Source organism: Montipora foliosa, chromosome 8, assembly GCF_036669935.1.
Source record: "Montipora foliosa isolate CH-2021 chromosome 8, ASM3666993v2, whole genome shotgun sequence".
Lineage (NCBI taxonomy): Eukaryota > Metazoa > Cnidaria > Anthozoa > Scleractinia > Acroporidae > Montipora > Montipora foliosa.
In genome coordinates this window covers 8,221,322-8,234,796 of record NC_090876.1, presented here as the reverse complement: position 1 = coordinate 8,234,796, position 13,475 = coordinate 8,221,322, and the positions used below count along the sequence as shown (strand labels likewise).

General features: G+C 41.1%; 2 protein-coding genes and 1 pseudogene across 4 annotated transcripts in view; 1 reads left to right on the top strand and 2 right to left on the bottom strand.

The window, feature by feature from the left end:
- LOC138012963 (coiled-coil domain-containing protein 93-like) overlaps positions 1-13,475 on the bottom strand; it is a 298,808-nt gene that overhangs the window by 280,649 nt on the left and 4,684 nt on the right.
- Positions 1-13,475, bottom strand: part of LOC138012966 (coiled-coil domain-containing protein 93-like) — a 53,496-nt gene that overhangs the window by 37,954 nt on the left and 2,067 nt on the right. For all 4 annotated transcript variants that reach the window (XM_068859915.1, XM_068859914.1, XM_068859912.1 and 1 more), the window contains exons 4-9: positions 10,026-10,152; positions 9,852-9,948; positions 9,589-9,661; positions 3,281-3,379; positions 2,923-2,989; positions 1,840-1,937 (exon numbers count right to left, since the gene is read on the bottom strand). In XM_068859915.1, coding sequence (XP_068716016.1) covers positions 1,840-1,937; positions 2,923-2,937 — 113 coding nt within the window. In that variant the 5' untranslated portion in view covers positions 2,938-2,989; positions 3,281-3,379; positions 9,589-9,661; positions 9,852-9,948; positions 10,026-10,152. The remainder of the gene's footprint in view (positions 1-1,839; positions 1,938-2,922; positions 2,990-3,280; positions 3,380-9,588; positions 9,662-9,851; positions 9,949-10,025; positions 10,153-13,475) is intronic.
- LOC138012786 (craniofacial development protein 2-like) lies at positions 11,453-12,328 on the top strand (annotated as a pseudogene).

Genomic DNA, 13,475 nt, shown 5'->3' with positions numbered 1-13,475 from the left:
TTGATGAATGATGTTCAAGTAATGGAAACCTGTTGAACAGAACATAGCTCATCTCTATTTCCATCAACTTTTTTCAACAATTTCCAGTCTGTTGAATGGCTTGTAACTTTAGCATCCAACATTACATGTATATGATACACAGTTCAACATTTTGTTGACCAACATTTAAACGTTGGACTGCATGTCGTCAGGTTAAGGATGGTTCCTACTATTGTTATTGCGAATACGTTCTGTGCATCTCGAGATACTGGGATTTCCTATGGCTGGTGCTTATTAATACAGGAATATTTTTGCACGCCGGGTTCAAAACTGTGCGGAGGAAGCAGAACTTAGTATTTCCGTACCCAAAAAGGAAACTGGGGGTAACCAGGCATTTTTCAGAGATAATTAAGCTTCAATTTGGAAAAGAACGCCATACATTGCTTTGTATTTTAAAGCTTTTTATAAACATTGTTGATTAATTATCTTCGAAAAATGCGTGGTTACCCCCAATTTTTTTTTGGGATTTCAATAACACTTGTTAAGATCTGCTTTTCCCGCACATTCAGCAAACCGCGCAAAAATACCTCTGAATTAGTAGGCACCGCCCTAAGAGGAGATCACCTTTGTAATGTGAATGTGTGATCTGTTGACTTGAACTCAATTTACAAATTGTTGATAAAAAGTTTAATTTAACGGAGCTGTGTTATCAAAGCATATAAAATTATAGTTCATGCAATGGTTATGAAACTCTCAAGTCTTCTTGTTTCATGTTTTTGTCCGTATTTTTGGCCTTGACGGTGCACAAAACACACCTTTTTTGAAAAGATAACCAATCAAATATTTCGATTAAATTACATGCAACTAATTTGAGTACCCGTGCGAAGTGAAAACAAAAGATTGTGCACTGTCACAGTCAGTTCAACATCGATTGCGACAACATTGTTCTCGCGTTTGAAGGTTTTACGGTTTTATAACCAGTCTCTTGACTGGGAGTTGGAAACCAAATCAAACCAAACATAAAAATAAAAAAATAACTACTTAAAACATTGAAGCAAGGTTTGAATAAAACAGCAAATACAAAAGGAGGCACGGATGGGGAAAATTGGAGAAGATTAAAATGGATTTTGATTGGGACTTTTGAAAACTGTTCAGCCTAATAGTTTTTCAAAGTTTATCTCCGTTGTTTGTAACTTAAATTCTGTATGCTTGATTGACGTTTTTTTTGCCACAAAGCTTTGATTTGAGTTGTTTAAAAGAAAAGTACTTTCTGGCTTAACATTAAGTTGCATAGCAAGTAGGGGTGAGTAATATTGTTAAAACTACACAAAATGGTTAAACTACACAAAATAAACTGCAGTGCCATGACACAGCCCCTTTGAAAAGCTGGTAGGAATTAAAAGGGCACTATCACGCTTAATTTGCTGTTTTTAGGTCAAAAATGGGTAAAAATCTAATTAAATTAGAATTTAAGCTCACACATACAACTATCCTGACAACCCACTGACAAGATATGAAATATATTTATGGCACAAAGATCTATTCGTATTTAATTTTTGGTGTCTTTCTGGAGGTAAAACTTGAAAGAACTGCATGTCCTGGCCTATTTTTTCAGTTTCAATCCATTTCCATCTTCTCCATCCTTGGCCGTAAACAACAAAGAATAGCTTCAGTGCACTTGAATGGTCATTGGCAACAAAACTACACCATTATTTTTTGGTTTTCACTGATGCAAGGACATCTTTTAGTGATTTGAGGTTTGACTAAAATAGTGTGACGCTGCTCCTTTAAACCAAACATTTGGGATACGTCTCAATCCAATGTTGATTAAAGAGTTTTTGTGTTTGCTTATGTACTTACCAACCAGACTCCAGTAGTGTTGTTGGAACTCTTGTTTCTTTATCACGTTTGGAGATGGATTCTAGTTTGCGATACCTTCGACGTGGTTTGTAGGTTTCCTGGGACAAAAGATGAGTTATGAACATATGTGAATGATAGGTAATGGTAAGAAATCTCATGCTATAAACGCATCATCCAATTCATTGGCTGATGTGTTTGCCCAGATGTCACCAACAATAACCAACACACTACCAACTTGTTGGCCAAAACACAGAAAACAAGTCAGGTGCCCAAGATGCCGAAGCACAACATCTGACTCTTGACTCTCCAGAGAAGTTACCTATGTTTAAGAACTAAAGCACCATAAACAGTGCATTATCTCAAATGGTTTTCTTTTCACCCCATGTGTCAAAGTATTTTTTAGTAGATGTACATGTACCTAGAATCGGGCACACGGCCAGTGAATTTGCTGGTTAATCTAGTGGTCCAGTCTTGTTCACTCATTAATTTCATTTCACGACACCTTGATATAAGTTTCAAATGAAGTTTTTCAATGATTTTCACCTGCAATACTCCAGTCAATTTGTTAGCCAATGTGTCAGGACAGTTTTAAAAAATGGTGCTTATGCTTAAGTTTGAAGCCATTTGTTTGCCTGATCTCAAACCATAGAACCACAGCCATATGTATTTACCTGTGGCCCTGAGTTACTTAAAAATAATGTTAAAAATTAATGTTTTGATGGTGGATGAAAACCAAAGCAGCTGGAGATAAATGTTCTCAGTCAGATGAAGATGGACTGAAACTCCACCCAAATGTACAAACCTCGTGGCCACAGCCTGAGGACATTTTTCAGCTTGCTTTAAACTACCCAACAACCAAATGCCTCAGTCTTCATTATGATGTACTAGATAAGGTAGGCCAAAACGAGTCTGAGAGAGGGGCTTTTCATAATAATTATTAATAATCGTATGAATAGAAAACTGACAAAACAGTGATTTCAAAACTCCTGCAATTAAAATGTAATAATAATAATAATAATAATAATAATAATAATAATAATAATAATAATAACAATAATAAAGTCTTCATAGACATGTGCCTACCTTTAGAAGTTCCATTCCATGCACTTACACACTTTGGCGTCCTTGTTATCCTATCATTATCATTATCCTAAAGAGAATATTTATGAAGACAATAAAACTGGAATAATTTTCATGTGTCATGTTGACAGCAATTAGCTGTTAAGCAAAACTCCACCTTCAATTAACTGTATGCTTAATGTTTATGTTCAAATGGAAGAAAAAGGTTGAAATAATAAGATATAATACATTGTAATAATATTCATCGCAATGATGTGTATGACAATTAAAACAAAAGTTCTAATGTATTCACCTTGTAAACATTGATACAAGAAAACAGCATACAGTAAAAAGTAGACAATGCAAATAGCCCATCAAATACCTTTGGTCTTGAGTGGTGCTTGTTAAACTGAGACACAGAAAACTCTCGAATGTAGTTGCCCATTCCTTCTTTTATTTCAATTGCTTTCTTGACCAGCCGCTAGGGAAAAAAGGGGTTTCAAGAAGCATCAACCTTTTCCCTACTACAATGGCCACTTAGAGATTTTACTCTGTCTAACGCCAGGTGATTTTGACCTAAACTGTTGGTGTTGGATTGTCATAAAGAAAAGTAAACTATTTTCACATTAAAGTGCCTATGGAGTGGACCTAAACTGTTGGTGTTGACATGTCATTAAGAAAAGTAATCTATGCCTATGAAGTGAAAAATATCTTTTTCTTAATTTAAAGACCTTTCAATATAATGAAGAATGGTGTTTTCTATTTTGGAATTCCTTCTTTCGTCCCAGAGATATTCAAGTTTTTTTTGTTTAAAAATGACGTCACAAAAATTGCAAATGACTCTAATAAATCACAATATTTAACAATATCTCCGAAAATATTGGATGCCTTGGGTGTTGTTCAAACTTGGCAACAGTAACCTACATCAAGTCTGACAAAAAACAATACCCTCTTCCTGTTGCCATGGCAACCATTTTTGCTGCAGCATCTATTTAACTTAGGATTGATTTTGTCATTTATTGTCGTGATGAGGCATGTCCACTGCCAGTAAGCAGAGATGTAAAACATGGGCAGCACATGTGTTTTAAGCCTGACCATCTGCCTGTACTTATCTGTTAAAAGTCCAAGATATTTGGTTCATTGCAGAAAGGGACTGGGAACAAGACTGTTGCCATGGCAACATCTTAAAGAGTGTCACTTTGTGCCATACATTACTGGTGCCAAGTTTGAATATCATTACTCCAATATTTTCAGAGATATTCTCAATTTTGTGATTCATTACAGTCATTTTGCAATGTTTGTGACATCATCACTTTTTAACAAAAACCTGAATATCTCTGGAACGTCAAAGAAGGAATTCCAAAATAGAAAATACCATTCTTCATCATTTTGAAAGGTCTTTAAATGGGTTGTATCATGGGAATTACTCCTTTATCCCTTTTACATGTATTTCGACCATAAATTTAATAAATCAATTTTCAGTGATTTTTCATTCTTAACTTGCCTCTGTATCACCGCAGTGACTGATTAAAATGTATCAAATTTTACGAGAAAAATAAGTCACGCTAAGTTATTATGGAATTTATCTAAGATCCAAAGGGAGTATCTGAAAACATAGGCCCAACATTGTGTAGTGGTCTCCCTGTGCTATTGTACTTAGGTCACGTGAGTAGCAAAACCACGCACTTGAGAGCGGGTTGTTAAAATAAACCTTGTAAGAGCTTGATTGAAGTGGTTCATCAGTTTTCCTTCACGGTTTGGAGCTAAGAACGTTACATGGTGTCAGAAGGAAACTTCTGAGTGAGAAGTACAGCAAGATTTCGCTCACATTTAGTTGAATTTGGATTGATTTTGATGAGAAATCACGACGAAACCCACACCAAATATGGACGCCAGCACAAATAACACAACTCCACCAACAACAAGCAGCAGCACAGCACTGACTTCAAATTCCACACAGCAAGTCTTCACCTCTAATGTTCCGTTGCCGCCAAGGTTGGAACTTCGAGGAAATCTGGCAAGAAATTGGAAAAACTGGCTGCAAACATGGAAAGCGTATGAGACAATAACAGGCTTACATCTGAAACTGCAAGATTACCGTGTCGCCACCTTTATCACTTGTATTGGGTCTGAGGCTATAGAGATCCACGGTGGGTTACCCTTTGCTTCCAAAGCAGAGAAAGGTAGCATTGACAAAGTTTTAGAGCTGTGGAACAATTATTGCGTAGGTAAAACTAACACTATTTACGAACGCTACAAGTTTAATAACAGATCACAAGAGCCTGGCGAGACAATCGATGCCTATGCAACTGCAGTCCGCACATTGGCAGATACGTGTTTGTTCGGTTCTTTAAAAGAAGAAATGATCAGAGACAGGCTAGTATGTGGAATTTCTGATAATGCCCTTCGTAAAAAGCTACTTCAAGAATCGCAGCTAACACTGGAGAAATGCATGGATTAATGCCGAGCAGCCGAAGCGGCAAATAGCCAGCTAAAAGAGATATCAAGCCATGGTCCAGACACCGTAAATTATCTGAATAAATCAAAGAATGGAAAGCCTCAGTCGAAGCCACAGTTTCGAGCACAGCCAAACCTCAGAAGAAACGCTGGCTTGCCAGGAAATGATCATGAGAGATTGCAAATATTGTGGATGGAGACATGAGCGTAAGAAAGAAGAGTGTCCTGCATTCGGAAAGACCTGCAATACGTGTGGGGGAAAAAACCACTTTAGCAATGTCTGCACACAAAAAATACAGCCTGGTAACAAAGCCCCTTCCCGCAGCAACCTGCAGCAGAGCAAGCTGAGAGTGCATGAGGTACACGAAGATGCACCAACTTCATCCGAGGATGAACTTTGGGCTCTCTCATTTGCCGGAGAAGTTTATAGTGTTTCGCACAGCAAGAAGCAAATCAGTGCAGTCATGGAAATTGGAAAGAAGACAGTGGAGATGCAGATAGACACTGGAGCATCTTGTAATGTCCTGCCCCACAGTTGCCTCCCAGACGACACAGAAATTCAGACTACAAAAAGAGAACTTATCACTTACTCTAAGTCTAAATTGAGAGTTTTAGGAACAGTAAGAGTCCACATTCGAAACCCATGCAACAATACAGAGTATGTAGCAGAGTTTGTTGTAGTCGAGGATGGCTTCGCACCTCTACTGGGAGCTGAGACAGCACAGAAAATAAACCACCTGGTAGTCCAGCACCAGAACATCCTGCAGCCTGACCACCAAACACCTGAGATTATCGAAGACAGCATCAATAGTCTGACCGAAGAGCAAGTTCTAGCAGAGTATGCTGACCTGTTTAAAGGCCTTGGCAAGATTGAAGGAAAACTACACTTAGAAGTTGACGAGCTGAGACAGTCCCGCCAGTAGTAATGCCACCCCGCTGTGTTCCAGTTGCAGTAAAAGGCAAAGTAAGCGAGGAACTTGACCGCCTTGAAAGCTTGGGAGTACCTGAGAAAGAGGACAAGCCGACACCATGGGTATCAAGCATGGTTGCAACGCAGAAGCCTAGCGGGAAGGTTAGAGTGTGCATTGACCCACAGCGCTTAAACCAAGCACTGAAGCGGAGACATTATCCCTTGCCAGTTATTGATGACATCCTGCCAGAGTTGTCTAAGGCGAGAGTGTTCACCAAAAATGACCTTAAGGATCATTGGGTTCCTCCAGATTCAATTGGATGACGCTTCGAGTAAGCTGACGACTTTCCAGACAGCATGGGGAAGGTACCGATGAGGTATGCATGCCGTATGGGATAAGCCCAGCCCCGGAATGTTTCCAGCAGAAGCTTGACCAATGCCTTGAGGGTCTCAAGGGGGTGTACAAAATCACAGATGACCTCCTTATTATCGGTCAAGGTGACACTGACGAAGAGGCTGACCAGGATCACGACCTGAACTTGAAGAACCTCTTGGACAGGTGCAGGACAAAGGGTATCAAGCTGAATAAAGACAAGTTTCAATTGAAATGCAGCGAAGTGTCGTTCATTGGCCATGTCATGACAAAGGACGGACTGAAACCTGATCCCCGAAAAATTGAAGCAATTGTCAAAATGGAGCGCCCAGATGATGTGCCAGCCGTGCAGAGATTCATTGGGTAGTAAAGTACTGTACCTGTCAAAGTTCCTGCAAGACCTTTCGGAAATGTGTGAGCCACTACGTCGCTTGACACATAAAGATGCCGAGTGGATTTGGGGCCATGAACAGGAAGACGCCTTTGAGAGAATTAAAGACGCGGTTGTCAAACCAGTTACATTTGCGGTCAACCAGTTACATTTGCTAGTAGAGCGCTCACTCCGGCTAAAAGAAGATACTCGCAGATTGAGAAAGAATTGTTGGCACACGTTTTCGGTATGGAACATAACCACAACTATGTCTACGGCCGCAAAGTCATTTTATGGACTGACCACAAACCGTTGGTCTCAGTCTCGAAGAAACCTCTAGTATCAGCACCTAAGAGATTACAGCGCTTGCCACTCCGTCTGCAGCAGTATGACTACGAGATCCGCTACAAGCCCGGCAAAGATATGCTACTAGCGGACACTCTTTCTAGAGCTTACCTCACAAAGTATGAGCGGTCAGCAACAGAAGTAGAAGTGGAACACATCCATGCCACACGCTTTCTTCCAGTGCCAGAACACCAACTCAAAGAATTGCAGAAGGAGACAGCCTGTGATCAAACCCTTCAAACGCTCAAGAAAGCGATTGTGGATGGGTTCCCTGATACAAAGCAGGAACTCCCAGCAGCCATCCATCCCTACTTCCAACTCCGTGACGAGCTTTCGGTACATGATGGCATCATATTCAAGGGACTGCGATGTATCATACCTCAGACATTAAGACCAAGGGTCAAGGCGAAGCTGCACGAGTCGCATATCGGCGTGCAAGGTTGCTTAAGAAGAGTGCGAGAAACGCTGTACTGGCCCGGCATGAATGCAGAAATCACTGACTTCATCCAGAAGTGTGACACCTGCATGGATTATCCCAGCAATCAACCCAAAGAACCACTAATTTGCCATGAAGTTCCTTCTAGACTGTGGGAGAAAATAGGAACTGATATTTTTACAGTTGATAACAAGAGTTACCTGTGCATGGTACACTACTATTCAGGTTATTTTGAGGTGGACCAACTGTATAGCAAGACAGGAACTGTTATCATAAACAAGTTGAAGAAGCACTTTTCCGCCCATGGGATCCCAAATCAGTTGCACAGTGATAATGGACCACCGTACAATTCTGCAGAATTCAGCAATTTTGTTAAATCGTCTGGAACTGAACACATAACCAGCTCATCCGGATACCCACAGAGCAATGGACGGGTGGAAAACGCTGTGAAAACTGCCAGTACTCTGATCAAGAAAGCCAAAGAGTCCAATTCAGAATTCTTCCTCTCCTTGCTAAGCTGGAGAAACACTCCCACTGAAGGAATGAATTCTTCACCAGTGCAACGAATGTTCGGTAGGCGCACCCGAACTCAGCTGCCAACAGCGGAAGTACTGCTGAAACCACAGTCCACAGATACAGGGGCAACAAGAGATCAAATACTGAAGAAGAAAGCAAAGCAAACCTATCATTATAACCAACATGCAAAAGAGCTTCCAACCCTCCTGGAAGGAGAGACAGTGCGAGTTGCACCCCAACCTGGCAATAGGTCACAGAAATGGTTCAAGGCAGTGGTACAGGACCAAACAGATGTGAGATCCTACAATGTGAGAACCAAAGATGGTAGAATGTTCCGCAGGAATCGCAGACACCTTCGCAGCAGCAAGGAGCCACTCTATCCCTTCGAACGCAATGAACCAGAAATCAGCCCATCACCTCAGCCGCAAAGAGTTACTTCAGCGAACTGTACGGACTCCTGCGCAACAGAGTTTCATCTACAAGAGCCTAGCTAGCACTGACACTGGACAACCTGATCAGTCAAGCAAACCGGAAGTTGTAGTGTCTGACAAGCCCCAGCCAGGCCAGCACAGGATCACATGCGCTGGACGTGTTTCAAAGCCACCAAGCTATTTAAAGGACTGCACTTGAAAGTTAAGGTGTATCAGTGGAGAGAACTGTTGTTGAAACCAACTGGACTTTGAAAGAAAGGAACTTTATTTGAGAGCCATGTTCTAGTCAATCGTATAGTTGTTGTTATTACTGGTTAAACTTTCATTTAGTGCCAACTTGTTAGTTAGTTTGCCAACTTGTTGTTTGTTTGTTGTTTAGTGCCAACTTAGCTAGGGCCATAGTTCAATTTACAACTTGTGTAGATTTTAGTTTCGGTTCTTTTCTTTTTTTTACGAAAGGAAAGGTGTAGTGGTCTCCCCGTGCTATTGTACTTAGGTCACGTGACTAGCAAAACCACACACTTGAGAGCGGGTTGTTAAAATAAACCTCGTAAGAGCTTGATTGAAGTGGTTCATCAGTTTTCCTTCACGGTTTGGAGCTAAGAACGTTACACATTGCTTTCAAATTGGCATTCAAATTAATCTTGGCTACGCATAACCAAAAACACTTAAGAATGGTTTCTTTGAGCTAAAATAGCCATTTTGAAGTAAATTTGGCCATTCATTTTTGTTTGCCATCAGTAAACAGGTCTCCTTTGCTTTTCAGGTTTTTACTACACTCCATGACACTGACACTACCCCTTTAAAATAAGCAAAAGGTATTTTTTACATAAGAGGCACTTTAAAACTCACCAACAAACAGCAAAGACTCTTCCGTTTGACTTAAGCTTGCTGAAATAGACATGTTCAAACTTTTTTATAATTCCTATACGAAGAGAAGAGAAGTTGAAATAGTTTTAAAAAGTGACCAATGTCTGGTTTTTTAAAACAAACATTCCATGAACTAGACTAAACTGATTGGAGATGACAACTTTGAAAAAGAGAACTTGTCACAATGACTTGCAAATCCCATTGCCTGGACAACTGAAAAAACAGTAATACTCTTTAGACTATACCTCTACATGTAAGATTTCAGTTCTTGCAAAATCCTTCTCATCAAAATACACGCTTGTGGCAACTTGAACTTTTTCCCTTAGATATGCCTTAAAGAGGCTGCAAAAAACATTCAGAAAATTTTCATTCAATTAATATTTAATTTTACAAGCCAAAATTGTGTAAGTTACACTCACCACTTGGACTTTTTTTTATCCTTGAGTAGTTTGTCTAATGTGTGTAGGATCTGGTTCTTTGTTACTCACTTATGCCCAGGATTGACCCAGATGCACACCCAATTTTGACATCCAACACCTTCATACACTGTAAAAAGTAAATCATAAAGCCCTGAAAATGAGATTCCATGCACTCAGCTTCTACCACCGGCTTTTAAACCCTTAATGCAGGGGTTTCAATAACTTTTCAAGCAGATGCCTCGGGACTAATCAATGTAAGAAACTGTCACTCTTGTCTTTTTAATAAAAGAGTTTGAGTGAAAATCTGACAGACAGATGGCGATATATCGCCGATGACCAGCTTCCAAGGAAACCTCTGTTTCATGAATTTTTTGTTGTGCAATTGTTAAGGAGTAAATAGTTATCATTATGACTGAAGTTACAATGCATGACAGGACACACTTTTCTACGCAGTACTTCTGTTTTAGTTTTCCGTTCCTGTTGACATTGTTATCACATGTTAATTCAACTGCTGCATTCTTTAATATTAGCAAATACAAAATGAGTGGCAGATCTGCAAAACCTGGGCATTTACAGTGGCAAAATCTGGAACCTCTTTCAGAAGAGCCTCTCTGGGAGATTGGTCAAGTATGTCCCAATCTGTAGCATCAGAACCCCTATCTAGTTGTAAGCATGCACTCACACCTTTGCTGCTAGCCAGCCAAGTCTTGACAAAATTACCCATATCAACAGCCGGGAACAACCTGGAGCATACAACTCTTATGCTAGAACTATGTCACCATTATTTAAAGGACACCAGGACATTTTTTAGATGCATGAGCTTTTTAGTACCTTTCATATCTCATGACAGGGGGGCTCAAAGCTTTGGCAACAGGTCTCAGCGAGGTTAACAAGTGCCACCAATGTTCTCCTCGCAAATGCTGAGAAATGCCTACCGTCAAATTATAGGCTCTGCCATTGAAGTCGCATGTCGCACGTCCCCGTCATCGTAGCCCCTGGGAATGCTTCGGCAGCCGAGTGACAGCGGCGAGAGGCGAGTGTCTGGCGCCTCTACATAACCGGAACCTGTGTGCTAAGGGAAGGAAAACCCCTACAGAAAACCACTGGCCCTCCAGGTTGGGGGTTGGGCGTGGGGCTAACAACCCCATCCCGTAAAAACCATCAAGTTACAGAAACCGCAACTATGAATTCAAATCCACAGAGTCCTATGGAAATTTCAAGCCAAGCTCCTGAGCTTGGCAGTATGACAGCTCCTAGTGGAAACCCATCACGGGAAGCTATGAGCTCAAGGAGTAATTTTCTTGGGCCCAAAACGATGGTACGACTTGCGACATGGAATGTCCGCACAATGTTTGAAACAGGTAAGGCGGCACAGGTTACAAAGGAGATGGAAAGATATGACCTGGACATCCTTGGTGTTAGTGAATGTAGATGGACTGGCGCAGGAAGGAAGAAGACAAGTGACGGCTTTACAATTTTGTTTTCTGGAAAGGAAAATGCACATGCAAACGGTGTTGCCCTTATCATCAACAGAAGTATAGAAAAGACCCTCATTGAATGGGAACCTGTCAGCGATAGAATCATCAGAGCAAGGTTCCATTCCAAATACTGTAAGCTTACTATACTACAATGTTATGCCCCTACTAACGAGGCAGAGGATGAGGTAAAAGACGAATGGTATGAACAGCTCCAGTATGAAGTATCCAGAGTCCCTCAACATGACTTGCTGCTGATAATGGGAGATACTAATGCTAAAGTTGGCCTGGACAACAGCAACTGCGAAGCTGCTGTGGGGAAGCATGGCTGTGGGAGTATTAATGACAATGGAGAAAGGCTGGTTGATTTTTGTTTGAACAATAACTGTATAATAGGGGGTACAATCTTCCCCCACAAGACCATTTACAAACTGACCTGGAAATCCCCCGATGGTCGTACAATCAATCAGATCGACCACGTAATAATCAACAGGAAGTGGAGGAGATCCCTTCTGGATGTAAAAGTCTATCGGGGTGCAGTGATCACTACATGTTATTCGCCAAAATTAAGCTTAAGCTTATGGCTGTAGACTCCAATAAACAACGCAGGAGAGTGTATGACATCAACCGATTGAAATCGCAAGAGGTCAGAAGAAACTTCAGCATTGAGCTTAAGAACAGGTTTGCTGCACTCGCCGATCTTGAGGATGAAATAGATCAGGACCCAGTGGAGTGTTCGTGGAATCGATTCAAGGAGTCGTATGCTGATGCTGCAAAGAAAACTGTTGGCTTTAAGAAAAAGAAGACCAAGAAATGGTTATCAGCTGAAACTTGGGCCAGACTAGAAGGTAGGAGGAAGACAAAGGAGAAGTTGTTGAACACTAAATCGTCAGGGCAGATTGAACGAACACAGCAGGAGTATAAGATCAGAGATAGGGAAGTCAAGCGGAGTGCAAGAAAGGACAAGAGGAACTTCATCAAGAATCTGGCTAGCGAAGCTGAGGAAGCAGCAGAGAAGAAAGATTTTGGAACAGTTTACAAGATCACAAAGCAACTTTGTGGCAACATCACCAATCACAGCATGCCAGTAAAAGACAAGCAGGGACAGACGATAACAACAGAAAGGGAGCAAGCTGCTAGGTGGGTGCAACACTTTGAAGAAGTCCTTAACCGGCCAGACCCAGAGGAACCAGCAGATCCACCTCCTTCTGAATCATATCTTGATATAGGCACCAGCCCCCCAGGCACAGCAGAGGTTCGCTCGGCAATTGAAAGCATGAAAAACGGAAAAGCCCCAGGAATTGATTCACTTCAAGCTGAGCTGTTTAAAGCGGACATTAATACAGCATCTAGGTTATTAACGGACCTCTTCTCAAAGATTTGGGAACAAGAAGTTATTCCAAATGACTGGACCAAAGGCCTTATATTCACGCTTCCAAAGAGAGGCGATCTCGGCAACTGTGATAATTGGAGGGGAATTACCCTACTCTCTGTACCGAGTAAGATATTTTGCAGGATACTGCTTAAGCGCATTGAAAACGCTATCGATTCAACACTCAGAGAAGAACAGGCTGGGTTTAGAAGAGGACGAGGTTGTATGGATCAGATCTTTGCTTTACGAAATATCCTGGAACAGTCTCTCGAATGGAACACATCTCTTTGCATTAACTTTATCGATTTCCAAAAGGCATTCGATAGCGTGCACCGAGAGAGTCTATGGAAGATCCTTCAAGCATATGGATTACCTCCCAAGATTATCAACCTTATCAAGATGTTCTATGACAACTTCGAATGTAGTATCATCCTTGGAAACACCATTACAGAAGCATTTCCAGTAAAATCGGGAGTGCGCCAGGGCTGCATACTCTCGCCTATTCTCTTCCTTGATACTATCGACTGGGTGATGCATCAAGCAACTTCCCTGCGCTCTCGTGCAATACAGTGGACTATCTTCTCTCACCTTCAAGACCTTGAT